This window comes from Synchiropus splendidus, chromosome 11 (genome assembly GCF_027744825.2).
Source record: "Synchiropus splendidus isolate RoL2022-P1 chromosome 11, RoL_Sspl_1.0, whole genome shotgun sequence".
Lineage (NCBI taxonomy): Eukaryota > Metazoa > Chordata > Actinopteri > Syngnathiformes > Callionymidae > Synchiropus > Synchiropus splendidus.
This window is the reverse complement of record NC_071344.1, coordinates 5,132,283-5,160,000: the sequence shown is the minus strand read 5'-3', so window position 1 is coordinate 5,160,000 and position 27,718 is coordinate 5,132,283. Positions and strand designations below refer to the sequence as shown.

The following is a 27,718-nucleotide window of genomic DNA, read 5'->3' as shown; positions in this document are numbered from 1 at the left end:
AACGGATGATGTAACACACAGCAGCGCTGAGTTATGCAAGGCTGAATGTAAAGGGTTACATCAGCGAGCAGTGGCACCCATCCCATAGTCCCTGGCTCCAAGACTGATGCTGACCTCTATACGTTTTGTTGTGATGCTATAATGGGCCTCTGCGAGGTGACAGCCGGTTTTATAAGCCTTGGGTTAACCGATCTCAGCCAAGCGTGGTCAACAGATGCCACAAACAATGCAAAAGGAGCTCATTTCAGAGCAGAAGTCAGCCGCGTCTTTGACTTTGCGCCCCCTCAAGCGAAGCGGATTCGGTTGCACCTCTGTCTGAGGTTGTCTTGTGTTCTTCTCAGGCACCTGTGAGGTTTTACCACCAACACTCCATTAAGTTTCAGTTTGGGAACAGTGTGTGGGAACGCTAGCCTCCCATGTAATTGTCTTCATTTCACATAATCTGGCTCGGGCAGAAACATTTTCACTTTGAGAAATATTGCGTTGCGTTGGTGAGGAATCAGTGCAGAGAAACAGTTCCTTGGATCCTTCGGTTATCGGACAGAACAAAACCTTCTCCACTTTAAGTCCATTAAATCTTTGCTGCAGCTGAACACCATCCTTGCCACAACTGATGCATTTAGGTTTCTGCCTTGACAAAGTGTGTCTGGTACTATTAATCTTCTCTGGAACTGCTACTTAGAGCAAGACCTGCCATCAGCGAGGAGAGGTGAAGACAGCAATTTTCGAGCGTCAGATGTGGTGGGAAGCTCCTGCGCCAAATCCTTCTGCTAATCCCAACTTTAATTCAGTTAGACTTCAAACACAGGAAATGGCTGTCTCAGTGTTGACGGGACATATGGACGCGCTTTTTAACTGAGACATCTTATATGCTACTGTTTTATTCACTTGTTGATCATCTGGTGTGTGAAGTAAAAATTTGTATTCAGGATTTTGATTAAATTATATAAGGGATAAAACAATGATAATAAAATGTAGATGTATGATCTAATAAAAAACGCAATTCAAAAATATGAAGGAAACATTTTAGATATATACATGGTAGACACCTGTATATAATACATTTGATGAATAAAAAAAATATTTGGTCGGAGGGAAACGAAACAAAAATGTACTATTGATTCAGTAAAAGGGATGAAAATATTTTAGAGGAAAACATTTGAAATGAAATGAGTTGCATACGTAAACAGAGATGAGCGCAGAATAATGCAGTACTGCTCTGTCAGTCTGATACTGCATGAGAGGGTGGGCTCACCATGTTGTAGTGGTTGTTTGCGCTCCAGAGATACGGGCAGCTGCCGGCACAGAAGTTGGCCTTGTAACCTTTGGGCTCGTGGATCCACTTCCAGTTGAGGTCGCGTCTGAAGTCGATGTACAGTGATCGCAGGCAGCAGCCCTGGTCTGAACCACTGAGACACAGAAATACTTCATCACACGTCGAAACGGTGCGAGACCGAAGACAAGTGCCCAATTTTGAGTCATGGGAAAAGGACAATGGGTTACTGTGATACGAACCCGGAGCGCCAGCTGTTTAACTAAAAGTTTGGCCAGCTTGTTGGCCAGCAGTCTAAACACTAGGTCAGTATTGTTTGCTTTGTCATACAATAAAGTGAGGTATAAGGCCTGAAAATGGGCTGACCAGCATTACATAACCGTGCATGAACGGTCACTTGGGGCGAAAAACTCCTTGTCCTCACACACACACTTGGCCTACCGTGAGCAAGTTGTGGTGTCTGTGGCGGCTGCTCTCTTCTTGCGGTTCTTCCTGGCCGGGCTGTCGACTCTATCGCTGGGCAGCAGTGTCAGTATGAGATGAGGAGTCTTGGTGCTGAAATCGGGTTGACCTTTAACCTGACCAGGCTTCCTACTCTGACGGAGCTGCTCATCGTCCACTCCTGCACAAAGAAAAGGACATTACCTTGGATTGATGAGTGACTTTAAAATATCCCACATTATTACTTGTTCATGCGTGGACATTACAGTCATGAATAGGTTCGTATATATATTTGTTTAATCCACAGAATTTACATTTTTGCTCGGTCAGCAGTGCAGTTCTCACAAATGTCCTCGCAGAAGTGTTAGGAAAATGAGAGCAAACCCACTAAACGCTTTCGATCATTGACAACCGACTTAAATTCTTATTCACTCAACTGAATACTTTCCACCACTCGAGCGCCAGCTTCTGCCCTGTGGTCTTATAACTCTGTAAAGCACTGAGACTTCAGTCTGACATCATGTTCTGACTGGCCCAGTAAGATATGAAAGACTTCTCTTCGAGTGCATCTTCTTAGAGTCATAGCAGTGCACACTCTAATAAAAGTGCTTTTGAAGTTTAAGTGTTAACAAATGAATGATATGATCCAGGCCACCCACAGCCTTAAACACCAGTTATGTAATGTTATTGTTTACATATGTTTACAGGCAAATATTGTACATGAATGTGGCCAGATGTCCAATAAACGGGGTGAAACCTACTAGTACTCCGGTGAACAAGCACTGCCCGTGACCCCTCTGTAGTATTTTCCTCTGTGGTCACTTTCAGTGAAAACCAGTGCCAAACCTGGTATTATGAATCATGAAAAAAAAACGGACTAGCAGACCATAAATCACGCCGTAATGGCGGCTTCATTTTCGGACTCGCATGGCATCACTGTTTGGGTGAGAACAGTTTCTCCAGTGTGTTTCGATGACAGCGTGTTCTTCGATCATTTGGCGACAACTTAACACAGTCTGCGCTCCCAGGTGCCAGAACGTCGCACACAAAGACCTTCAGTGTCCCAATAGAGTCATTTTCTACAGCCACTCTATTTACACATGTCAAGAACACATTAGCGCCAAATCTCTCACTCCGGCAACTCGCTGAAAAAATAAATGAAATGGTGATTATTTAATTGTTAAATAAACCTTCAACTCAGTCTTGTGTACTGAGAGCAAGTACAGGCAGAGTGACGGTGTCATTTGGAAAGCAAACATTGAAAAATGAATGAGTCGGAAAGCGCTAATCGTTTACCTTTAGGTTAACCTTTCTTGGGGGGATTCCAAAGTAGCAACATGTAAACAAGAAACTGATGGAAACCGAATCAGTTGACCAGGTCGAGGTCGAGGGTCGCCCCCTGTGTGCAGCTGATGTAGTGCCTGACATACCAAGGGACAAGAAAGCTGACCTGCAAACAGCGTCTCCAGCTCCTCACTCTTGTTGGGAACTATATTGTTGGTGGACGGAACAAAAGTGCAGCAGGGGCAGTGGACGCCGAGCCTCAAACCCAAGTTATTCTCTGAATCAAGAACAAGAAGAATAAGTTCAGCCATTTCATAAATAAGGATGTTGCCCTGCTGCAGCTGACCTGGATCCGAAACCCAGTCCTTAACGGTTTCTGTAACATCGACAGAGATCCAGGAACCTTTGGCGCGCGGCTGAAGAGTGCGGGAGTCGATATAACGCTGGGTGGAAGTGCTGTCTTCATCCGGCTTCAGTAGCTGAAGCACAAAAGCAGGAGGACAAGCAACTGATGAGGCTGCTGACATGCAAGGAGAAAAACACTCACGCAAATGAAATCCAATATAGTCAAGTGGAAACAAACCTGCTTATAATATATAATGTTTTGGCATTATATTCCACTATTTAATGTTGAAAAGTAGAGAAACCGTTTCATCAGCAACTTTCCAGCTAGTTCACATGAAGGGGCCAATAGAATTGTGGCTTTCAACTCATGAGAAACTTAGTTACAGTCACTCCAAATGAAAATTGACTGGATCAGGGCCACATTTTTATACCTCTGTATCTCATTAGACTGAGAGGAGGCCGTGGAATTTGAGCCCATGGCAGCAGGAAACAGAGCTGAACTTTCTTCTCTTTAGAACAAAGTGTAAAAATAATATAAATTAAAGATATAGTGTGATCAATGGGAAGCCTGTCATTGTAAACGCCTCTGTCCAACTGCACTCAGAAGCTTTCAGTCGCAACAAATGAAAGCCATCTTCAGTCAGAATGTGATGGTGTTCGCACTCTACCTGGTAGATCTCCACTCTCTGCTCGGAGGCCTTGGCTTGTGGATTAGGGGCTCTGAAAATCCTAAATTCAGCCTTGACCAATGTGCCGTTTGTAAATTCCACTCCGCTGACGTCAAAGTTGACGACTCTGTAATGAGGGTTGGGTATTATGGGCTGCACGGCATCTACAGGGCAGAAGACAGTGAAAATCAGAGTGAATCTATGGAATGAAGAGCAGCTAAGGAGGCATGGAGAACATGTCAAGGTGGACGTCTAACCATTTAAAACACTTAAGGGTCAGAAAAAAAAATCATTTGGAGGAAATGTGTCGCCAAAACTTTAGTGAGATAGTCAATTGAAAGTCATGACTCACCTGCAGGTTTGGGCCGAACGTGAAAATGACTTCAATAAATGCACTGATCACTATTACGGATTAAAGTGAGTCTGGAAAATGTTGAAACACCTGCTATTATAGTGTTTTCTCTGTAAAACATTTGTTAAAACATTCCTTTCAATGTGTAACGCAAGTCATACTTAAAGTCAAAACACCGCAACAGTGACGGGATTTGGAATCATTCAAATGTTTACAGCCTAAATATGGACTAAGTGGGTTCACAATTCATGTGCAGTGAATGAGGAAACCTTTGGAATAATGTTATTGGTCGATCCAGAAAGTCCTGTCACTGAGAAAGAAACCAAAAGACAACAATACACAACTGAAGCGCGTCAGATACCAATTATCCCATTAGTATTTCAGTGATAATATCTAGGTTTTTTTGCGAATATATAAAAGCATTTAGTGAATTTATCTGGCATTTAGTGAATAGAACTCTGGAATATAGAAAGCCTTATATTTGGAATGTCAACACTTAAGTTACCTGATTTGACTCGTGCATTTTATAGATGTATCAAGTGCTAAATATTGTCATGTACTTATTCAGAGAACACAAAGTTTTTGAGAGAGTTTTGGACGCTGTCGTGACGTGCAGCAGCGCGTGCAGGGGACTAACTTGTGTCGGTTGGCGGAGGCAGCATATCGATCCGTTGCACCTCCTTGGCGTAGTAATCCTCCTCGCTGCTCTCGCGCTCGCACGCGGACTCCGCCGAACGCGCGCGCTCCTTGACCAGCTCCCGCGTGCTGTTGTAGAGCAGCATGACTTCCGGCGGCACCGCGTCCGCCGGCTGCTCGTCGTCCGTGTCCGGGTCCGGCGGGCTCCGGATGCGCAGCTTGCTGAGGATTTGCCCGCGCACCGCCTCGATGCGTCGAGACTTCTGCTCGTCCAAGTTGATGAACTGGCAGGTGTTGATGCCCTCCAGCAGCAGGATGGAGACCTGGAGCAGCAGCAGCAGCAGAGCCAGGCCGGAGAGACTCATGGTCCGGGGAGAAGAAACAACGAGCGAGCAGGAGGAGGAGCAGCAGCAGATTCTACTGGAGGAGTCCAAGCGCTAGACGTGTAAACAAAGGATGGGTCGAGTGGGGGACATGTTGAAAATAAATAATTCACTGTTCTTTGCCTTCTCTACATGCACATAATATTGACGCCGCTCCCTGTCGCACTACAACAGGTGGAACAGGCCAGCAAGACCGGCTTTGTCTTCAGCTGGAATGGTGAAACACCACCGTTGAAATAAACTCCAGTGTAAACAGAGAAGTGATGCTGAATCTCCTCCAACAAAAGTGCAGCCTCCACTGTTGATTCTCTAGTTCTTCAGGAGCTCAGCCCATGTCGTAAAAGAAAAACGTCCAAGTTCATCTGAAGGAAAAAAGCTCAGATCCCCGAACCCCCGACAAGCCCATCTGCGGGCCTCAAACCCACATGGGAAGGAACAGCCGTCCCAGCGAGGTCCTCTTATTCCCAGCAGCAGGTAAACATCAGCTCTCAAAGTCCCACTGTTACTTTATGTAGGAAAAACCATGGTGGGCCTGAAAATCCCCCTTGGATGGACATGAAAACATCTGAGATCTGTGTGAAAGAAGTCCTTGTGCTGCGAATAAAAAAAAAAAAGAAAGAGCTTTACAGTGAATCTAAGGTTCCCGGTGAGCAGCTCAGACCTGCAGCAGGATGGAGTCCATGACTGCAGATGCAGACAGACGCAGGAGGAGGAGTGGGGCGGCTGACTGCCTCCAAAGTGAAAGCAGTGTGATTATACAGCAAAGAGTCATCTTGCTCTCACCAAGCAGGCACATTATATAATCTCTCCTCTCCACAAAATGACCTGTGGAGGGGAGGCGGAGCTGGTGGTAAACAACAAGCCCTGAAACGCTGGAAACTCACCAGATACACTGGCTGCTATTCTCTTCTCCTAGCACTTTTCCTCCTCTCACTTTAGATCCATCTGAGATGCAAACTTTCACTGCTAACTAGCGACATTACACATGTTCACCCCCTGTGCACCTTCTTGCACCCAGAACACCCACATACATGATAGTAACTTCAGCTAAGCCAATCGCCTCCACCATGTTTTCGACGGTGTTGTGTTCAAAATAACTTAAAAGTTATGGACGGATTTGAATGAAATTTTCAGGAAATAAATGAAACGGGACTAGGAACAAACTATTAAAGTTTGGGACTGATCCAGATCACTGTCTGGATCCAGGAATTAAAAAAAAATCCTTATTTTTCGCTCTCTCTTCGAGTTCTTGATGGAATTGCATTCCAAACAGAACTTAAACAAATGGATATAAAACATAAATGAATTCTCAGATTTCAGGTTATAGTCGGTGGAGAACATCCCAAATCAAAGTAAAAAAAAGTGTATAGCAAGTTTACAGCAATTATTCCTAAATCTGGTGGGAATCAAATAATAAAATCAAATGTATTATTGTTGCTTGTCGTAGGGATGGACGTTGAGAACCAGTTCCTATTCAGAACCGGTTAAAAATGGTCGGATTCTCGGTTCCTCTTATCAATTCTCGACTGGCTCTACTCAAATTAAACCACTAAGTTAAGCAACAAAGAAGTAGAATTGTGCTACTCATGAGCAAAATCCTCATTTGAGAGGTTCAAAACAATTCTTTTAAGTTGGCATAAAAGAAAAAAACAGTCTTGAGAATGTGTCAGAATTTCTAGAAAGAAAGATGTGAAGGTAAGTCGATCATTAATAAGTGAGGAGGATTTAAGGGCTGAACACTGCGACAGATATTTTATTTGGGCTCAGTTGAACAGTGTTTATAATGGACACTGGAACATTTCTACTTTTATGGCCATTGTGTGTGATAGTGACGCAGAATAAAGTCAGTGGAATAAACCTACAAATGTGGCCGGTCCAACAGAAGTGGCTTGTTGCCAGGCAACGGAGGCAGCGCTGTCTGACTCCCACTGAAGAAGCACATAATAGCATCCCCTAATTAACGGCAATTTGGCAGCTGGCAGTAAAGTTTTAAACAGATTAAACAAAAGAAAGATGCCAATTAGTACGTTTGAAAGTGCAGGTTCCAGCTCTGGTCGCCGGGTTGACCTTTTCCAGTAAATAAGTCGAGGGAGCGCTCGCACACCCAACGTGTGGGGATGAAAAGACATGATGACAAGGAGAGTCAACGCCGCTCTGAAGTCTACACTCTATAACAGACCTGGGCAAAGTGCGGCCCGGGGGCCATATGTGGCCAGATGCCTGTATTGTTGTGGCCCTTTCGACGTCAGACTAAAATACTGATATGTTGTAATTTTTCTGGGGTTTTTTTGTTCTTTCTCTTTTAGTCACCACTGCCACCACTTCGTCAGTAAATATATAAATATAAATATATATTCTTTTCATTGGCCTTTTTGTGTGTTTTTGTTGTTCCTCAAAATACACATACAAATAAATTGCCTTTTTATTTTGAACGTCTGGTCCTCAGTATTATATTCATATTAAATGTGTATAAAATGAAATATTTCAATATGTTTCATGGCATATTTACACGTCTTGATATCCTGACTTACATTTAATCTTTTTTCATTCATTTTGTCTTTGTTGCTTACGTATATATATTTTGCCATCATGTTTTGCAGTCGTCGCTGTCTTTCTTTTGATGGTGGCCCCTGACAAGCGTTACAGTTTCTCATGTGGCCCTTTAGGACACTGAATTGCCCACCACTGCTCTATAATCTCCCATCAAAGATTTTCACGTCAGCTGAAATGGCATTCGACTCCACAAACTTCCGGATCTTTCTCTCAGCTCTCCGGTCCTCTTGTTAATTACAGTCCAGGCCGGGCAGAAGGCTGTGAATCTGTCAGGGGCGGCTTTTATTGCCGCTCTGCTGCCATCCCATTATGCCGTTATTATAGTTGCGGGCGCAGGCCTATAATTGCTCTAAGTAGAAGGGAAAGGTAGGGCGAGATTGGGGCTGCCTCGGGGTTCTGGAGCGAGCTCGCCCCCGCCCTCTTCGTCTCGCCGGAGAACGATAACAGCACCTGAGAATAAACAGCCTCCTGTCGCAACTTGACTGCGGCACAATTAAAACCTCCAGGCCGACGGGACAGAAGCCGCCGCGGAGCTCGGCTCTGCAGAGGGTGCAGCAGGAAGCCCGCCCAGGTGGTGGCTTCTGTGTGTGAGCCGCTATGTGAGCCTCGAAAAAAAAAAAAAAAGTGGTCAAAAACAACTTCAACTCTGTCTGCTTTTTCCTCAGAGCCAAACATAGCCGGGGCCGCTGCCACGTCATCCGGCCTCAGCACTTCGTGAACCCTGACAGAGGGCGACGCGGGGTTCAGCGCTCTGGCACACACACAAGTGGGTTGTAATTTAACGTGTCTGTAATATAAGTCGCTCTATATTTAACAGAGAAACCTTGGAGGCACTTGTGGCTGTCATTAAGATCAGTATTTTTTTATTGAAAAATAAAGAGGCCAACACAGTGACAAAAATAAATACAGATAAAACCACTCGGGGTTTAGTCTCCGGGGAACGTTTCCATCGGTTATATTTTCACAAACCATAACTACTATCAGCCAAAACCATGTCGTCATGGCCACAGTCCAGGCTGGCCACTCTGGGAGCACAGAGAGAGAGAGAGAGAGGGCTGACCAGCGCCTACGCCTCCTCTTCATTCAGAAGCATGTTGGGGATTCCTTTGGAGATCGGGAACTCTCGTCCAGATTCTGGACACTGCAGGCTGCCCTCCATCACCTCCACCTGGGGGGGAAATCATCATCATCGTCCTCATCCTCATCCTCATCATCATCATAGATACCCCCTGGATATCTCCCATAACCTCTAAACAACAACGTAGAAGTGTATCTATAAAATAAATACATTTTGAGTTGACATAAAATAATGTTGAGAAAGTGACGTGATTTCTAAAAGGAAAGATATGAAGATAAATACATGTTGATGCCCTGTTATTAAGGTTCGAATTAAAAAAAAAAAACAGTTTTCAATACAGCGTGAAAATTATTTGATTCAAGCTATAATATAATATAAAGAAGGTTTATTCGGCATAAAAACATTATTTTTTGGATTTCTCTTTTTTTATTTGGATTTGTTTTTTTTGTATTCAAATCTCAAGGGCAGAGATATCCCTCCATACATTAGGAGTAATGGAGAAAGACAATATAAAACACAATTTAAAACACTATACATTATATATATTACCTATATATCTACATATAATCATGTTATTCTTCGCATTTTCTTGTTTTTAATATTTTTAAATTCGAATACATATGTTGGTAAGCATGACATATGTGTAACACTAGGGAGAATCACAGTTTATTTTAAATTTAGATGAGACTTTCTTAATACTAAACACAACCAATTTTCATCCTATGAGAAACAATACAATATTATATTGGTAAAAAATATATTTTAGCAAACAACCCAAATTCAAACATCTTCAAGCTGCAGAATAGTAGCATAATTCACTTTGCTAATCATCTGTCAGGTTTGTCCAATACAGTTCAGTCGACATTGTGCAGCTGACCTCCAACAGAGCTCTGTGAACCTGCTTCAGGAACTCCTCGTTCTTCTCGTAGTCTGGAATGAGATCGGCAGGTAAGGCCTGCCTGTGGCCCAACTGCAGAGAGAAGTGTTTTGGTATTCAGTGAACAAAGTCTCATGAGCTCCGCACAGCCAACGTTGAAACGTTTCATTTGAAAAGGAATGTATGTTGCTTCTGTAGCAGGGTGAGGCCAGAGCTCACAGTGAATCAGCCCACCCCTTCAGCAGCTTGCACCAGAGCGCTCCACTCCAGCTTGGGAATCATGCGGCTGACAAACTGAGGGTTGAACTCCACCTCCGTCACTCTCACCTCCGAGGCCTGAGGAAACACGAGACTCTTGATTCTGACCAGAAAAAAGGTCAAACATAACAATGACAAACACATGCAGCTTCCCTTGTAAGAATACGGTACATTTACATCAACAGCAAGTGTAAAAGACAAACGCATGACACCTTCATTCAAACTATCATGAACCACTCTCAAGAGTTGCAGTAAAAAGGAACAAACCAGAGCAAGTAAAGAACTTTTCCTCTGTTAGAGGAGGATATTGTACAATAAGGAGAGCTCTTCTAACTTTGTCTTAACTCCTGTATGAGACACGCCGACACTATGATCAACCAAACCCGACATCAACCAGACACGCGCACTGCAATGCGATAAATTTATCAGATCACATGCCTCAGATATGATACTTTCTTTGACACGCGACACCAGCAACATTTGACAGCGGCGTATCGATGGCTAGCAGAATTAGCCGAATGCTAACTGTTTACCTTGATGAGCAGCGGGTAACCTTTCGTAACCCCCTTTACGTGCGATGTCAACATGTTGTGCGTGAGCAGCTTCATGATTCAATGAAACTCTTTGAAAGCCACCCCAAAAAATAGGCAATTTCGTTGTGAATGCACCTGAGACGAACGTTCTTCAGCTCTCGTTTAAGCAACGAAATCACATGTGGACCGGAAAGTGCACCAGTGAAATCATCACGGAAGCATCCTGCACACACTTGATGGTTCCGCAGTGAAGTGAGTCAATAGCGGTTTGGTTTTTATACATTTGGGGTTAAAGAAATCATTTTAAAATTCGTTAACTCGACTTTGAAGGCGTATAATAATTACTAGCTTGTTTGTTTGTAGGTGGGTAATGGAAAGAGGGAGGGCCCCCTAATATCCGTTATTGTTCACAGACACGAAACCATCCTTTTACCTTTCATTCCAACATGAATGTCAATTATCATCAACACAGGCTATTGTTAATAACCAGCCAAGACTTGTGAAACCTTTTTGAGTGACCGTTAACCCTGCTCACGATGACAACTATTAATAACAGGACCCACAAAGGTATATCTGAAGAACTGCAAGCACAACATTCTCAGTTTTTTTAAACAAGAGTCTTATTTTTCTTTTATTAATTTTGTACATTTCTTACTTTAATGTTTCGAACAAGCCATTCGTACTTTTTTTGATATAGTAATAGCAACTGCACACAAGCGTTTCCTCATACACTCGCAGCCATCAACACCTCTCGCACTCACATCGATGGAGACATCTACCTTCCACGCTTTCAACATAAGAGATAAAAATGTAAAAGTTTTTAACCACAGTTTCCTCACTCATCATTCGTCTTTAGAATCAATCAACAGTTTTAACAACTAAAACAGTTTAAGTAAAAAAAAGACGTATAGGAAGGCAACTACAGAGGAAAACATCAGGACAGAGATCAAAGGTCACGGTGGAAACAGAAGTTTGGGATTAAAATAACAGAATCTCAGAGGGATAGTATTCACCATGAAGATGCACTGGCTCATCTGCAATACAGTGGAAGTTAAAGGATCCGAGTCAGAGAAAGGGCAACGCAGCACTGAGAAAGGCAACACAAGCTGGTAAAGGGCACTAAGTTTATGGCACACATAAAGAGATGAAGGGAAGCAGGTGCACAGGGGATCAATACTGAACCAATAATACATGGTTGTGCTGAAATATCGAAGGGTTCAGTAAAGGCGCCAGTCGAGACATCTGACATGAACAACGCTCATTAAATGTCAACTTTAACAGGGACCATCTCATTTAACAACTGTATTTTTACTCGTGTTAAAAGCCAGATACAGGAGCAAACTCAGGACCTCACTATGCCACGACAGGTTAACTCTCAAGGAGGAAGCCAGTGAGATTTCTTCAGGTTAGATTTAAAATTGAAGTGACTAGTTGGATATGTTTGCATGAAAATATGCAAGATATGCTGCATGAGTGACCCAGGAGATTCACACAAAAGAAGAAAATGCTGCCTGTGTACGATTCGGGAGCATCAGTAGGTGCAGTCATGAAGCCCACAGACTGGCTGTTTGAAGTCCATACACACATGCAAAGACTCATTCACGCCTGCCTTCACTCCGTCAGGTAAAATCACACACATGTACACATTCTCACGAGAACAGTCATCATTCTTGGCTGTCTTCCGTTCGCCACTTCAGAAAATCCTCCTTCCTGGCATCCGGCTTGATCTGGTTCCGCATGCCGCCCAGCAGATTGGAGGTGGCTTCGGATGCCACGATTAAAGGTCGGACCACAGTGGGCGGGATCTGTCGCAGGACGCCGCCCACAGCACCGGGGAGGCCCTTTTGTTCGTGGCCGCGGGACGCTACATCGCAGAGGGTCTGAGCTGTGTCGATCACTCCCTGTGGAGGAGCGAAGTCCGGCGTTTAGTTCGACAAGATCATCTTCAATTCACTTCAGTTGAAGAGACCGACCTCTCGGACAGTGTCGTAGGCTTTGGCTACACCTTCTCGCAGATCTGCAGGCTGGGCGGCTCTGCGAGGACGGCTGGTGGGGGCTCGCCCTTCTGTGATGGCGAATCGATTCAGGGGGGGCGTGGGAGACAAGATATCGTACACCGTCTCCGCTGTGGCCTGAGAAAAGGTCGCAAACGTTCCAGTTACACTTGCGTGTTCGACCTGAACTTGTCAAAGTTCTAACAATACCTGGATGGCCTGCACCAGCCTGTTGCTGAGCTCCAGAGCAGCAGAAGCAGTGGAGGTGCCGAAGGATGCTGCCCCCCTCTGGAGACCTCGGATGATGCGTCCATCTCTTCTGTATTGCTCAATAGGCAACCAGAAGAGATCCCTCACTCCATGAACTGATGACAAGGCTCCATTTCATTATCAGCACATTCAACATTGCATTAAAAAGAGAGAAGCACTTACACAGCTGAACAACAGAGTGCATCGGACCAACTCCTCCCAAAATTCCAGGCAGCTGATTTTTCCTGATGTCTGTCAGCCACTCGGTGACCGCGTACTGGATGACTTTGTCAACACCCAGGAGGCTGATGCAGGGAACACAAAGATGTTTACAACACAGATGAGTGACTCATGAAGGTATGAAAACACAGCACTGTCAGGGTTTGTACCCGTGTCTGCAGCAGAGTCTCTTCAGCTTCAGCTCAGAACAATTCAGCTGAGCCAGTCCGATCAGAATTCCCGCAAATGTCCCCTGTGAACACAAAATGTTAGCAGGAGAAATCAAGTCGGTCCTTGACTGACACACAGCCACCCTCACCTGTTCAATGACGACGTGCTTGCCATGGTAATCCAGCCAGATAGGCACTTCAGAGGTGAACCGGAACTCACTGGAAACAGTCATAGCTCAGTAAACCACAGTCATCAGGGTTAACTGGAGGTTATAGGTGTGAACGTTGATCACAGGGGGACAAATCTATGAAGATAGAGTCTCAGTTGTGAGACAAACCGGTTCTGTTCTATCAGGATGTTCAGTACTTTAATGCATTAATTTTGATTCATGAATGAGAGAAAAAATAACACAGATTAATCATGTATGAACCCTCGCATTTCCAGTTATTACGGATATGAGTGGTGATTTAGCTTCACTTCGATCATTCTGATGTCAAAAATGAAACTCTGAATAATCACCATTTCAGTCAAGTCCCATATCAGTTGAAAGAATTGTCTCAAGACAGTGTGACAAGCGAGTGCTCACACCTTTGTTCTACATCACCAGCTGATGCAACCCTTACTACGTCCCAAACTAGCCTTCATGTGACACCAATTCATGACCAGAGGGAAAGAACATGAACAAGATCATGACCTAATAATGCTCTTGTATATTGCACGCTACTTACCGAAAGTAGATTGGCTGGTCAGCGGACGACGTGGATCCAGCGGAGGAGGAGCTTTGTTCACTGTAGGTGGTCTCCACAGATGTTGTGAGGTCCGGACCCAGAGCTGCGGCCAACTCCCCCTCCTCAGAAGTCCTCTGTGACAGATCAGCCTTCACTGGAAATGAATGCAGGTGTGAATAAAGGGCAGAAAGCATCTGAGAGCCTGACAACGGATCAGGGAAACTCACCTTCAGTGGCGGGGTCCACAGGCAGGTAGGGGTTAACCGATGAAGCTAAATTACTAAAATAATCTTTCAGGAAAAACAAAGCATCCTGGAGAGCAGGAAGCAGACAAACGTTACAGTTTTCATCATGAACGTTAGAGAGAAGAATTTGACAAGCAGGACAATGCTGTTCAAGCTAAAGAAAAGCCTCTGCAGCGGCTGCTGTACCTGATCAATGTTGAGTCGTAGTGGAAGCAGACTGATTCTGAGACAACATTCTGGACCACCAAGACCAGACTCTGGAGACACCTGCAGGGCCTTCACGGTCAACTATGGGAGAAGAGAGATGATGTCAGCAGATGTGAGTGTAATGACCGGGGAGGGTGGTTCCTCGTCTCTGCCGCCTCACCATGTTGGAGTGGGCTCTGCGTGGCATGCTCTCGCTGGTGTAGAGGTAGAGGAACTTGTTGATTTGGGAGGAGGCTAAACGGTCTCTGACCTCCAGCTCCTGGACGATGAAAACCTGTCTGGAGATGGGCTGTTCGTTGCCGGGCCCCACCCCAGCTGCTAGGGGCCTGTCTCCTTCCTGCCCAGTTCCCATTGCCACAGGGTATGACTCGTGCTGGAAGGACACCTGCAAAAAGATCACAACAGATGAAAAAATAGGGTTAAAATGATGAGTGACTCATCCCTACATTAAGATAAAGATAAAGTAACTTGCACCTTTGTGAGCTGGATCTCCATCAGGAGATTATGTTGTCGCCCACTGCCTCCAGTCCAGCGCCAAGAATTTTGTGGACGTGAGGAACTGACCGTTCGAGACGGGGAGCCACGAATACCAGCAGAGACAGGGCGACCCCTGCAGCGTTGAAAACCAAGTGGAGATTATAAGGCCGATGTGAACAAGTGGAGGAATGGTCCCAAAATCTAAAGCTAGTCAGAATACCTGTTGGGATGCTGGGAGTGTATGGACATGGGCTTCCCTCCAAAGTCTTTGCCTCCGTACAGATGCCAGACGACAGAGATTTCCCGCAGCACCACTCTGCTCTGGGGCACAGGGAAGCGACTTGGCGCGCGGAGAAGATCCGCGCTGCCACGGGGTCTGGAAAAGTGGTTGTCCTTGACCCGAATTGGACCCTGCGCCAAAACTGTCACCACTGGCTCTCCGTCTCTGGGCTGAAGGAGATGCGGCTCAATCAGAATGATTTACTAAACGCAGGCTGATAATGGGGAGAAGCAGACTCACAGGGATGCCCATGCCAGGAGCTTCCAAAATACAGAAGTCATCATTGTCTGTGGAGCCTTCGGATTCTTCTTCTGACATCATATCTGCTTGGGCTTCTGTCGCCGTAGCAACCATCCCATCAATCTCAGCATCGTCTACATGCAGTGATGAGGGGCTTTGCCTCGACGCTTCGCCAGGAAACAGGTACACTGAGACTGGAGAACCTCTCGGCATGGATGGTGAACCTGATGGAGCACAGACACCCATGAACCTGCTCAGTCCAACACTCTGGAAGAAGTACGATTCTAAAAAGGACATTAAAGATGCTTCAGGCTACTGAGCATAGACTTTCTGGTAGCTAAGATGTGCGGCTAAAATATTTGATAGACTTTTGTATACTTGGGTACTTCACATTATACCATTAAAAATGTGCCGTAAAAAGCAGTACCTGCATGCAACCCCTCCTCTTGCTGAGTCTTCTCCGTGTCGATTAAGGCATCTGCCAGGTCACATTGGTTAATCTCAGCTGTCTCAGCAGGAGGGCAGGGCAGCGCGCAGACAGGACTTTCCGTCATCTGCCGAAAAAGTAAGTACTCCTTCAACGCTGTGATAATACATCATAATAACTTAATGTGACAATATGAAATGTAGGAACCGCACCGGCAACTTCTGACCAGCGATTTCGGTGGGTGAGGTGTGTTTTGGTGGAGGGTGCAGGTCTCCCTGAGAGACCAGGTACTGCAGCATGTTGACCAGGGCAGCGCAGGAGTCCGCACAGGTGTGAAGATGAACCACATTGTTGGAGCAACGCAGCTCGAAAAGGGGCTGCAGCTGGAGAACGACGGAGTCTTCTCATTAAAATGCAGGGTAAATGACAATTTTGAACTACTGTGTATGAAGAAGTGGGAGGCCAGGAAAACTGGAAAGAAAGTTAGATGATCTGGAGATTTAGAGAAAATCGGGTGACAGAAATGTAAAAAAAAAGTGAATAAAAAGCAACACCAGAAAAGATGCGAGCTATAATATGGTGCATGCACCTGTTTAGAACCACTTTTATAATAATCAATAGTCAATACTCTTCATCATACTTAGACTAATTCAGTCAGTCTTTGCATCTGAAGCCACAAACACTTGCACACAACTCTATTTCAGATCAGAAGAGACAAACCCAACGTAAGTACTACATTGTCTCACCAGTTTGCCGGTTTCTGTGCCCTTCCATGTGGTGATAGCGAGCTCCAACAAGTCGATATCCAGCACACAAACATAGTCTGTGTGAGAGAATTTGTTAGGATTATGAATACCTCATCAAATACGAAAGAAATGTGTTCAAAACATCTCACCTCTCCTAAGATCCACTGTATCACTCTCACATTTGTCAGAGAGGTAGAGAGCAGAGTCATCCAGGATGAATCTGGCGTTTACAAAACAAATCTCAGCCAAACATGTTCAAAGAATAAAACAAGATGTTAATGTCACTACTGTACCTGAGATGGAACGTGGCAGTATCGACTATGATGTTACTCGAGAGAGAAAAGGACTCGGCTGTGAACAGGAATCGCAGTGGGAGATAAAGAGGTCTGAAAAACAAAAGTCACAGTAAGACAATAAACAGCCAAAAGAGAAAGAGGGTGAGACAGGGTGGTGCTGCGTGGTGTTTATTGACACAATACAACCTCTTTTGCTACTGTTATATAAGCTCAGTTGACAAAAGTACACACATGGGTGTGAATAAGATTAGGTTTGAGTATTTAGTGTATCATAGAGATAGTGAAACGTACCTATAGTCTACAGCACATGTAGCAAGATGTGTGTGGAGGACGGTGATGACAGCAGGTGCGGTGTATCCAAGGATGGGGTCATCAACAACATCCAGGAAGTCAACAAGCTGTGCAAAAAGGTGACATTAGTTTTGATGATTGCCTCTCAAGGGAAACATTTACACATGCAAGGCTGACTAAATAAAACGCTCATGAACACACAAGTACAAGACTGGTACTACATCAGCTTTACCTGCTCATGCCAGCTGTGGTTGGTCTGCGCCATGTAATGCCGCATCGTTGCACCTTGAAGGCGAAGGGCGACCAGAAATTCCTGTCCACAAACAAAATAGTAGGTACCTAGTTTAACAGTTTATCATGATAAAACGATAAAAAGGATCTGAAGATGACTTACTTTGACATTCCTTTGAGGATCAAGGGTGATTTTTATGGCAGTTGACAACATCTGCACTTCCCCTTCTCTGCCACTAACGCTGCTGACTCCCAACTCTGTCGGGTAGATGGTTGGATCCAGATGTTTTGGTGAATTGAAGTTGGGCATTTCTATCCTCTCTGGAATGGTGGCCCCTTTTACAACCGCTGAAGCATCAGAAGACAGAGCACTTTTCACTATAAATGACTTTCAAAGTGTAACTCAACGTCTGAAACTGATGATCACCTTTATGATAGAGCTCCACTCGCTTGCTCTCCACACACAGAAAGTTCAGATTAGGGTTGTTCTGGTGCTGCGCCACACTGAATATCTTCCCTCCATCAAGATCAAGGACAATTTCTCCATAACTGTCATCCTCCTGAAACGCAGAGATTCAAATCAGTTAACCTATGGCATCCACGTAAGCATGAAAACATACAGCATTTATACTTTAATGATGCAGGAATGTGACAATACAGACAAATAGATTGACCAGCTCCATTACCTTCTTGTCAGTTCTGGCTTGCAGGCGACCCTTGTCGATGATGACGGTGAGCGAGAGGAGGCTGAGGTTGTGGTTGAGACTGGTCACTGACTTTTTTCGTCCGGATGAATCGCTTGCCAAGTAGAACTGATTCTCGTCCTCTTCAGAGTCTGAGTCTGAAGAGACAAAATAGATTTCAGTCACACAAAAACATGCTTCAAAAAAGGAATGAGTAAAATATTCATAGAAAATCATAACTGTCTACATGCGACATGTATCTTCCCGAGAAAATATTGGGATGAAAAGATAGTCCAAGAAAAACCCATGACAGCTTTATGAACTCACCAAGCCGAAGGGCTGATTTGCAGAGCTGGAATTCATCATGCTGATGGCCGCTGTGTTTGGGGGTTTCAGGTGAGGGAGGAGGGGGTGGAGGCTCCCACATCAGTAGGTCATTATTGAGCCTAAACAAATGAGGCGTTTAAGATCGTGTTTAAACATTCGCAAAAACTGTGAATTACTTTAGTATCTCAAGTCTAATTCAAGTCTAGAGTTTTAGGATAGTGAGGCAAAACTTGAGAATGGAAGAAGCACAGAGGGGACAAGCTGCGGCAACAAACACACATCATGACTGAAGCGATGCTGTTTAGAAATTTAAAAAAATCTCAGTCAAATGATTAAAACCTGCATCACAATACAGACATTTTTTTTATTTTATTTTCTAGGAAGGAAAATAGCAATTAAGGGGTGATATGTATCAAGTAAAACAAGTGGTCTGTCAAGCCAACAAATAAAGCTGTTTGGACTGCAGATATAGAACATAGCTAAAACATCTTTTGCAACACATGAATCTCGGCTCCTCTACCAAAATAGCACACTCGAGTTTATTTCCAGCCAACTTGTGTTGAATTGTGTAACACAAGAGTTATTTTGGCAGGAAGCAGGTCCGGGAAAAGCTAAACAGACCGACCTGTTGTAGATGCTTTGAAAAGCCTGTTTACTGGGCAGAAGGATGAAAGCCAGAGGAAAGCTGATGTCGACCGCACATTGACACTGAGCAACACACTGAGCCTGGAACTGACACATCTCCTCCGGGTCTGCCGGGATCACCATCTGCACCAAGGAACAAGGTTGAGTTGCTGATTTGAAATTTAGAGCATCGGAGAAAAGAAGCCTTCAAGCGAGAGGACAGCTCACCTCCTCAGTCTCAAACATAGTCCGGTTGGAGGAGAACGGGGAGCTGGTTTTGTCGGGAAGTTCACAGTGGCTTTCGAAGAAGGCGGCGCCGAGCTCTCTGCCGAGGCCCATATTCATACCAGCCAGACCTGCCGCTTGGCTCTGAGCCTCGCCACCACGCACCCTGACTGATATCCTGTTTACAGATATGAAATTATACAGATATGTGCTTTAACATTAGAATCAAAGTCGTCTGAATCAATATAATGTGCTCAGAGTTATTATAACAGAATAATCAAATCAATTAAGTTTATTTTTTTAATGCAACAAAATTTTGGACTGTCCAACTGAAAACAATTAAAGGTGTTATCATGCATTTTCAGAGGAGAAACATTATTGTATGATGGTAAGTTTTATTTTAGTATTATTTTATTTCTGGAAACTGACCTTGGAACAGAGTCCCGGCTCTTCTTCACTCTGATACAGGGGAAGGAGCCGCCCTCCCAGCCCTCATATGTTCCTGGACAGAGAAAAAAGTTAAAGAACAGATTGAATTACATTTTTACTTTTAAGACTGCCAACATAATAGTCATGGCAGGATAATAGGTGAACTACGTAGTAGCTTTGGAGGTGATGCGAGATCTCACCATGCAAGTCAGTGAAGGATGCCTCCAGCAGCTGTGTCAGGCACGGGGCAAACGGTTGACCTGCAGCCGGCTGCTCCGTCTGAAGATCTGGCGCCTCTTGGTGCTTCACCTCCAGCTCTGAGAACTCTAAAACTAGAGTTTCCTTGCGGACGGATCGCTGAGTGAATGGCTTACGCTCTGACAGCGGCCTCAAGTCTGCTATGGGGAATCGTAGCCTGACGACGGTGTGGGGTGACTTGAGGGTAAAGGACGACCACATCTCTGTGTTTTGTATCTGACAAATTAGACCGGTGACATTAAGTTAATGATCACGTTTGGATCAAACAGCGCTGAGACATGTCTACCGGAGCGGATCTTGGTCTGGGAGGCTGAGGCGGGCTGTAACTAAAAGCTCTGCTCAGGTTTCCCAGGCGACTGATGATGTCCAGGTCCAGCTCAGCAGCCAGTTCAGCCAGATCCACATGCACGACAGTGTCCTTCCGCACCACACGCTGTTTACCCTGAAAACACATGCAGTCTTTTCAAGCTGATGCAGTGACGGACAGTTCAGAGTTTCCCCAAGAGCTTCTACATCAGGAGTTGGTCATTAGTTCCACAAAGGGCTGCAGTGGGTGCAGGTTTTTTAATCCAGCTAATTCCAATTTCCACCAAACAGTTGACTGTCCATCTGGTGCTGCATAGTTCAACTGACTCCATATTGGTTAAACTGTGTGTGCTCAACCAATAATAATGGCAAGGAAAAAGACACTAAAATAGCTGATTTTGTCTCTCAAAAACGTTGGTTATGGTTATTTGGTAACTGGAGCTGTAAACAATCCATGTTGGAAAATGTGACTGTGGTCAGTCCTACTGAGTACTGAGCTCGTCTCCCCTTTAATGAAACACAGCAGGGTACAACTCATGGTATTCAGTCAAAAACTCATAAAGAGTTGTTATTAATAATAATCCTGTGGCGTTCAAGTGAGTGTTTGCATTCTAACCTTGCGTAGGTGTCTTTCAGTCAGACTGTAGTGCAGCTGGGCACACGGTCTGGCAGCAGTTCCAATTTTGAAGAGACCAGCGTTCTTGAATTGGAGGAGCTACAAACAATAAAACAGTCAGAAGGTAACAAGAACAAGACAGACAGAGTATAAGAGAATAACAGTTCTGGCTGTGTGATGATGTGAATACCTCACTGTACTGAGGCTTGCCATTTTCCCAGAGACACTCTAACAGCTCCAGTCTGCTGAAGGAAACGTCCGAAGTCACCGTGTGACTGTGCCGCCGCCCACTCCGCATTTCACATGCAACCTGCACTGCTGCTCCTGTCAGTCTGGAGGAGAGGAGGACAGAAGAAAAATGTGATGACAGTGCATTTGCATTTGCACTTTCACATTTTTGCATCATGATTTATAATACTGTTTATCCCAAGTGGCATCATAGTTTTTAATCACACTCATAATACACACACGCACACACATTTAGGAAACCTTGGACAGTTATAGGAGTTTTTAACCAAATAAAAGTGACCTGAGAAACAACTGTGTTGTAGGTTACCTTAAATGGGATTGTGGACAGGCTTTTTCAAATCCACCTCTTAGATGATGGAAGTCTCTTTCACTAAACATGCTGTCCTTGAAGGAACCAAGTTGTTCGAAAAACACCTCGGAAACCTGAGCCAATGAGGAGGCTCCATCGGCTGTGGCAGGGGGATCTTCCTGCAGCAAGGTGAGCGTCAGTCCACCGACAGTGAGTCTCAGAAGAGAGTCAGGCTTCATCTGCTCTGCTTGTGAGCATGCTGTAAGCACAGGAGTCAGAGTCATTCATTTATCAGCCAACATTTATTGGAGGGTGAGACCAACCTCTGACTCTGTGGCTGGTCTGTGGAAGACTTGTCAGGCAGCCAGCTACAGGATACCTTCTTGGACAGTTCATCATGCCCTGCAAGAAGAAAATCGAATCGACAGGATTTGAATAATACTAACTTCACACGCAGCCTAAAGAGATATTGTCAAAAAAGCATCACTATTGTTTTATGACCAACTTCTGACTGGACACTATGAGCCAGGTGGAGGATCACTCTCCTCAAAAGGCAATGAAGAGCTGTGGTTTGAGGTAAAGATGATCAACCAGTTATATTTATGTTACTTGTTACTTCCTGACATTCCAATATTTTAACAAACATTCAAATTGCAAAACTAAAAAGAATGTTGATGATGTCATTTCTTAGCTGTACCTGTGCAGACAGAGCTGCCGGCTGAGCAAGACTGGACAGACTGTGAGTAGACGACTCCATGTCACTGTCTGACAGTTCGCTGCCTGATCGCACTGATGTCATGCTGCTGTTCATTCCTGCTGGTCCCATCGAATAGAACATTTCTGAAGCGACTGCAAAACAAAAGAACAGACCATTGATAAAATAAAAAAGGCAAAATTCCTTTTTTCCCATTTCACTGCACACGCTCACACATTCCATTCTGCACTTTGGGATAAACATGATATTTGAAAGAGCCCTGAAGCATCATTGAAAATTACTATAAAGCAACTGTTTAAATGGGTTAACACAACACAGTTGTATATAGTATATATAGTAAATTGAGCCTTTCAATTGTCTGTTTACCTCCGTTCTCAAGAGTGGTTTCGTAGGGGTCCAAATCAGAGTCAGCGTCCCAGTCTTTGTCTTTAGGGCTGGATCCCAACTGCTTGCTGAGGTCTTCCTCGATCATTCGCAAATCATCAGAGTCTAGCGGCCGGCTGTGTACCCCTCCACACTTCTTTTCTGGCTCTGTGACAGGTGACATATGGGAAAAAAACATTACAATGTGACCACCTCCCACGACCAAATCTACACTTGTTATTCATCGGTAGGACTAACAAAAAAGGATTGAACAAGTGATATTGGGCAGCAGAAAGCAGCTCTATCATAACTAAGGGACAAGATATGGAATTAATAACTAAGCAGAAGACACAAATCACAAGCACCAGTCCCTAATGTTTGCTGGTTTTAATTAGTATTAGCACGAGAGAAAGGGAGAAGAGTGGTTCTGGTGCACGTAGATGAGTGGGACTGTACCGGTGTGAATGCAGAGAGCAGCCATCAGGTCATTCAGATGAGTTATTTGGTCCGGCGACAGCAGCAGGTGGACACATCCAACCTTCCCATCCAAATCAAACTGAGAGGAACACAGTAGAAAAAGGACGTTAAGAGAACAAGGTCTGCCTTGGTGTTGCAACAAACACCATTTTACACAGAGTCGCACACACCTGTGGTCCAGACAGCATCTCATTCTGCTTGATCTTCACAGTCGTCTCAATGAATCCAGAGCAGCTTCCAATGAGCAGTGGTTGAGATGGAGGGGCATGACAAGATTTTGTCTCTTCTCCCCCTTCCTCCTCCTCATCTTCATCATCCTCTCCTTCACTAGCTTGAGGTGGATTGGGGCGTAACTCTTCAGGATGTCTCTGAAAATCAAAAGAAATCACCTTTTCCTCATGCATGGTGCTTTCGAAGTGCCAATCCATCTCTCTGCTGTTCAACCATTGTTATTACTTTCAACGCACCGCAATGGCCTCTACGACTCAACCATTCACAATAAACTGTAGTGTGGCGGTAGTTGGAAAGGTCCCTTAGATATTTAACAGTTATTTCAAAATCTCTAAAAGAAGGAGCATTGATGTTGAAGCTTATTAACATATACATTTTATATTAATTTCGGAGGTGGAAAACTACATAAGCTGGTTCTGACCGCAATATATATAAATAATAATTACATTTAACATTATAATGTTCATGTGAAGATATTTACTGTCATGAAAAATGACAAAGATTAGTCAGTCAATTCCTGAGGACACATTAATCAGGATGAGATTTTAACCTGGGGGCCCACACTGTCGTAGAAGAGCTGAACAGCACTGAGCTGCAGGATCTTGTGCAGGAAGGCCGGCGGCTGGTGGATGTCTACAGGCACAGTAGTCTGACTCGCTGGATCCCGAACCGCCTCGTCAAAGTACTCCAGCCTGAAAGAGCACACGAGAACTCAGCACAATCAAAACAAGAAGATACACGCTTCATTCATTCTGAAGTGGATAGACAAGGAAGAAGTCTAGATGACCCTGTATGACAGGTATAAATGTCTTACTCCAAGTAGACCCAGACAACAGAGTGATATACCTGCTAAGACCGAGACTTTTACAGCCCAATCAGGCTCAGAGGATATTGTGTAATTGTATATAAGAATGGAGACAAGAAAGGTTGACAGATGTCTAGGTCTAGGTTTAATATGGATGAGGCAAACATCATTGCGACCGTGGGTGGAGGCAGTATTATGGAACAACATTGATTTCAGCAAGAAACGCTCGAGCACACACATTATATGTCTCCATACAGTAGTCTGCAAACAGCATCAGTCTACCTCCACGGCCTGTGTTGCCACCAGATTTGTCTGGTTAACACTTAGGGCATCACCTCAGCCAACTCCTGGTGGTTGATCGCACACAGATAAGGGAGCAATAGTAGAATGTGGTGATCAGGACTTAAGAGACTTAACTGTTCAATGAGATGTTGCACAGCGTGTACAGATGCTCATGGTAATACTTTTGCATTTAGATCACATCTTTCTTTCACAGCCAACTACACTAAAACTTAGCGGTTGCTTTCCTTTAACAAACACTGGTCTAACATAAGTTTGTGAAATCTAACCGTTTTAACCACATTTTTGCTTTTGATAAAACACACTTTTATAGATCATATATTCAAAAGGAAGCTCAGTATATTTTCAGAATACTCAACAGAAGTAACGGAGGCTTCTCTCAGCGACCTATGATCCATAAAGCTATTCTGGAGGAGAACAGGTTTGACAGTCTTCAGTTTTGGTTGATTTAAATTTCCACCCAAGTCACTGGAGATGTGGGAAAGAGACATGTGCTATAGTCACAAAAAGAAACATTTCTGCTTAATGAAAAGTGAAGGTATCATTGTGCTGTATAACAGCAAGTTTTATATATGAGAATGAAGCTATCATGAGTAATCATAAACAGGAGCTTGATGCCTTTGTGACCATGGCCTGTTTGGAAGTCCACTTGTTCACACATGTACTTTGAGATCTGGGGCCCCCCAGCTAACAACGTCTCTGTAATAAATCTGAGAACAGCATGTGCATGCCACACCAAGAAAGTACTTTTCCTCTCACGTAGTAATTTGTGGAATTCAAAAAAATATTGAATTCTGCCAGTTTCAGCTCATAAATTTTATTTTTGAATAATGGACTTAAAAGAGAAGAAGAGTCAAATACACTGCAGGTTTACTGAACTACAGTCTAAGAAAACAGGCCATTGGGATTTCAATCTACTTGTTCATCCTGTTTTCCTGCAAGGTCATGCAAAATGTTCAAACAGAAATTAATAACTGTGATGCAATTATAGTATTAAAATTGAGTGTAATTCATGAATACAATTTGCCAGAAGTAGAGTCAGCCAAAAGGCTGTAAAGACCTATCAATGATTACCATGAGCATTGGAGAAAAATAAATCAGTCCTTCACTGGGAATAGTGAAGATCATTTTCATAGGCAATATTTTATTCTCAACAATGCAAAGAGAGACTTGCAAAGTAAACTAATATAGATGGATAGATTGATGGATGGATGGACAGATGATGGATGGATGGATAGCTAGATAGACTTAGTCAAAACAGACTCAAAAAGCAGGTTCTGTGTGATAGACACCAGGAAATCCTATTGAATTTATCTCCTCGTATATATGACGAAAAAAGGAGTACCGAAAGAGTGGGATTTGCCAGAGGAACATTGTAGCAGGGAATCTTAAAAACAAGAACCTACCGTTTAATGTGCACCTCTAAGGCAACGCCTGTTTCCAGGTCCAGGGTCTGGTGCTCGATGCGAACAATAGTGTCTAGGAAGGTGACTTTAATACGACGGAGCACTGTCCAGACAGAAAAAATAGAAATGTTACTTTAGGGCAGAGTAAAAGCGGATGATGAAGTATATTGACCAGGTTTTAAGGTTTACTGAGTCTTACCCGTCTCAATGGTCTGTGCAAACATCTCAAGCCCCTCCAAGGGGGCAGGGGGCTCTTCTGATGCCTCCGGGGGGTCCTTCAGGCACTCCTGTGCCAGCTGCATGCTTGAGGTCATACTCGACGACCACCCTTGGGAGTCCCAACCCCCGCCTAAGAGCAAGAGAGAGAAAATGGGGTTCACTGCAAGGCAATTTGTTTAAAGGCAGTTAGGCAATGAGCACATTCAAAATGGCCAATGACCAATACAGTCAGAGAGGACTAAAATGTTCACTTTTTGGATGTAATCCAACTATATATTGGAATCTATACCAGAGACACCAACACCCATGTGTGCATGCACATACACACTTACATGCATACACTTTTCCCCAAGGATTCCCCCCTTGCCCCATTTAAATGATTCTCTAAGTCCAATGCCATACAAGTTTTAATTTCACTCCAATATTTAAATCATTGCCCTGATCGCTACCCTGGTGTCGATGGTCGATCATCACTTATGTTTAATAAGACGCAGATGAATAGTGTTCCGTAAACTCACTGGTCCTGTACTTGGGTCGACATGTTATCTGTAGACCAGAAACTTCTAAGGTGCAGTGGTCAGTCAGAAGGGCTTGCCAGGGAATGGTCACTTGTATTCTCTTTACAAACCCATCTTCTATCTCAAGTGGAGCTCCAAGAGAGTCCAGGAGCTCATTGACCGCCTGGAATAAAAGGGAAGAGGTGAGAATGTGACAAAGACACGTGAGGCGGAATGACAACAAACAACACTTGAATGTGACTCATAACAACACGGAGTGAACTTGTGACACCGACGGCACGTATTTCGGGTTTTGGGTACTAGCGAGGGGTAATCTTGGGCTCCTGGAAGCCTTTTTCTCAGAAGACATGCGAGCTGTGCTGAGAGAGTGACGTCTGACTTCGAGATTGTTGACGAACTCCGCTGCTCTTGCGAAACAGACGAGGGAGCATGGGACTCACCATAACTGCGCTACTGATAAGTCTCACTCACTACGTTTGTTGACAAAACTCACCCAAACGTCCAGGTGAATGTCCTTGATGTCACCGCTACCATTGTACAGGTCCAAGCCCAGTTGGTCCAAACTCAACCGCTCCTGCAGAAAGTGACCGAGGTAGTGCTGCAGGAGGTACCGACAGGCCCGCTTCTTGATAGAGCCCGACCAGGGGAAGAGCCAGCGAGACATGGGACCGGAGAGAGAGGGAGGGAGTGAAGACCTACTGGAGGAGAACGAGTACGACTACAGCCCCCCGGAAACTGCATAACAGACTAACGAAGTGTACAAAACATGAACTGAGCCGCGGCTAGCTACGGGGGCTAAAGGAGGGGAGAACCGTCACTCTACAAGGCGCAAAAACTCGAAAATTCTTTGTGTCAGGTCGAACCACAGTCCCCGGACACTTGGCGACACGTTACTCCAAATGTTCGTAGCTGTTTCGGACCATTTTTAGCTCGAAAACGTGACTAAACAGCGACAGTTCCTGCTGGTGCGGATCTCTTGTTCCAGGGTTGTTTATTGTTATCATACGCCAACTGAAGGTATGGCGAAGACGTCAGTGCGTCATGCGTCACACCAATGAAAGTAAGACCCGGAAGAGTATGACGCAGGGGAGGCGCCATCTTTGTGAGGTCAATAAAGGAAATTGAACCCGGTTGACTTCGGTCAATCATTCGCATCAGCGTTTAGAACAAGCCTCGAGTACATTCTGCTTTATAGA

The 27,718-nt window shown here is 44.4% G+C and overlaps 3 protein-coding genes across 3 annotated transcripts in view; all 3 read right to left on the bottom strand.

The window, feature by feature from the left end:
- Window positions 1-6,115, bottom strand: part of tgfb5 (transforming growth factor, beta 5) — an 8,586-nt gene extending 2,471 nt beyond the window's left edge. Inside the window, exons 1-6 of the mRNA XM_053880028.1 lie at window positions 5,001-6,115; window positions 4,012-4,175; window positions 3,345-3,477; window positions 3,165-3,275; window positions 1,715-1,895; window positions 1,256-1,409 (exon numbers count right to left, since the gene is read on the bottom strand). Of these exons, the coding sequence (XP_053736003.1) occupies window positions 1,256-1,409; window positions 1,715-1,895; window positions 3,165-3,275; window positions 3,345-3,477; window positions 4,012-4,175; window positions 5,001-5,364 (1,107 nt within the window). The 5' untranslated portion in view covers window positions 5,365-6,115. The remainder of the gene's footprint in view (window positions 1-1,255; window positions 1,410-1,714; window positions 1,896-3,164; window positions 3,276-3,344; window positions 3,478-4,011; window positions 4,176-5,000) is intronic.
- Window positions 6,116-8,786: 2,671 nt separating this feature from the next.
- Window positions 8,787-10,869, bottom strand: trmt112 (tRNA methyltransferase activator subunit 11-2). The gene is made up of 4 exons (XM_053879541.1): window positions 10,682-10,869; window positions 10,125-10,226; window positions 9,891-9,983; window positions 8,787-9,103 (listed from the first exon to the last, which is right to left on the bottom strand). Exons 1-4 carry the CDS (start codon window positions 10,754-10,756, stop codon window positions 9,002-9,004), a joined length of 372 nt encoding a protein of 123 aa, XP_053735516.1. The 5' UTR covers window positions 10,757-10,869; the 3' UTR covers window positions 8,787-9,001.
- Window positions 10,870-11,285: 416 nt separating this feature from the next.
- On the bottom strand, window positions 11,286-27,533 carry atg2a (autophagy related 2A). Its single transcript, XM_053879593.1, has 42 exons — window positions 27,016-27,533; window positions 26,523-26,685; window positions 25,985-26,134; window positions 25,786-25,888; window positions 23,825-23,966; window positions 23,214-23,411; window positions 23,023-23,122; window positions 22,570-22,734; window positions 22,186-22,337; window positions 21,812-21,890; window positions 21,507-21,747; window positions 21,141-21,282; window positions 20,951-21,049; window positions 20,315-20,470; window positions 19,971-20,244; window positions 19,771-19,843; window positions 19,345-19,519; window positions 19,118-19,260; window positions 18,493-18,611; window positions 18,169-18,323; window positions 17,910-18,042; window positions 17,646-17,830; window positions 17,484-17,564; window positions 17,252-17,358; window positions 16,958-17,050; window positions 16,814-16,884; window positions 16,665-16,741; window positions 16,131-16,301; window positions 15,919-16,045; window positions 15,492-15,715; window positions 15,192-15,421; window positions 14,969-15,104; window positions 14,655-14,879; window positions 14,474-14,575; window positions 14,270-14,354; window positions 14,043-14,196; window positions 13,463-13,532; window positions 13,314-13,396; window positions 13,108-13,229; window positions 12,886-13,040; window positions 12,655-12,813; window positions 11,286-12,582 (listed from the first exon to the last, which is right to left on the bottom strand). The coding sequence occupies exons 1-42, from the start codon at window positions 27,184-27,186 to the stop codon at window positions 12,346-12,348; spliced, it is 6,027 nt and encodes a 2,008-aa protein (XP_053735568.1). The 5' UTR covers window positions 27,187-27,533; the 3' UTR covers window positions 11,286-12,345.
- Between the last annotated feature and the right edge of the window lie 185 nt (window positions 27,534-27,718).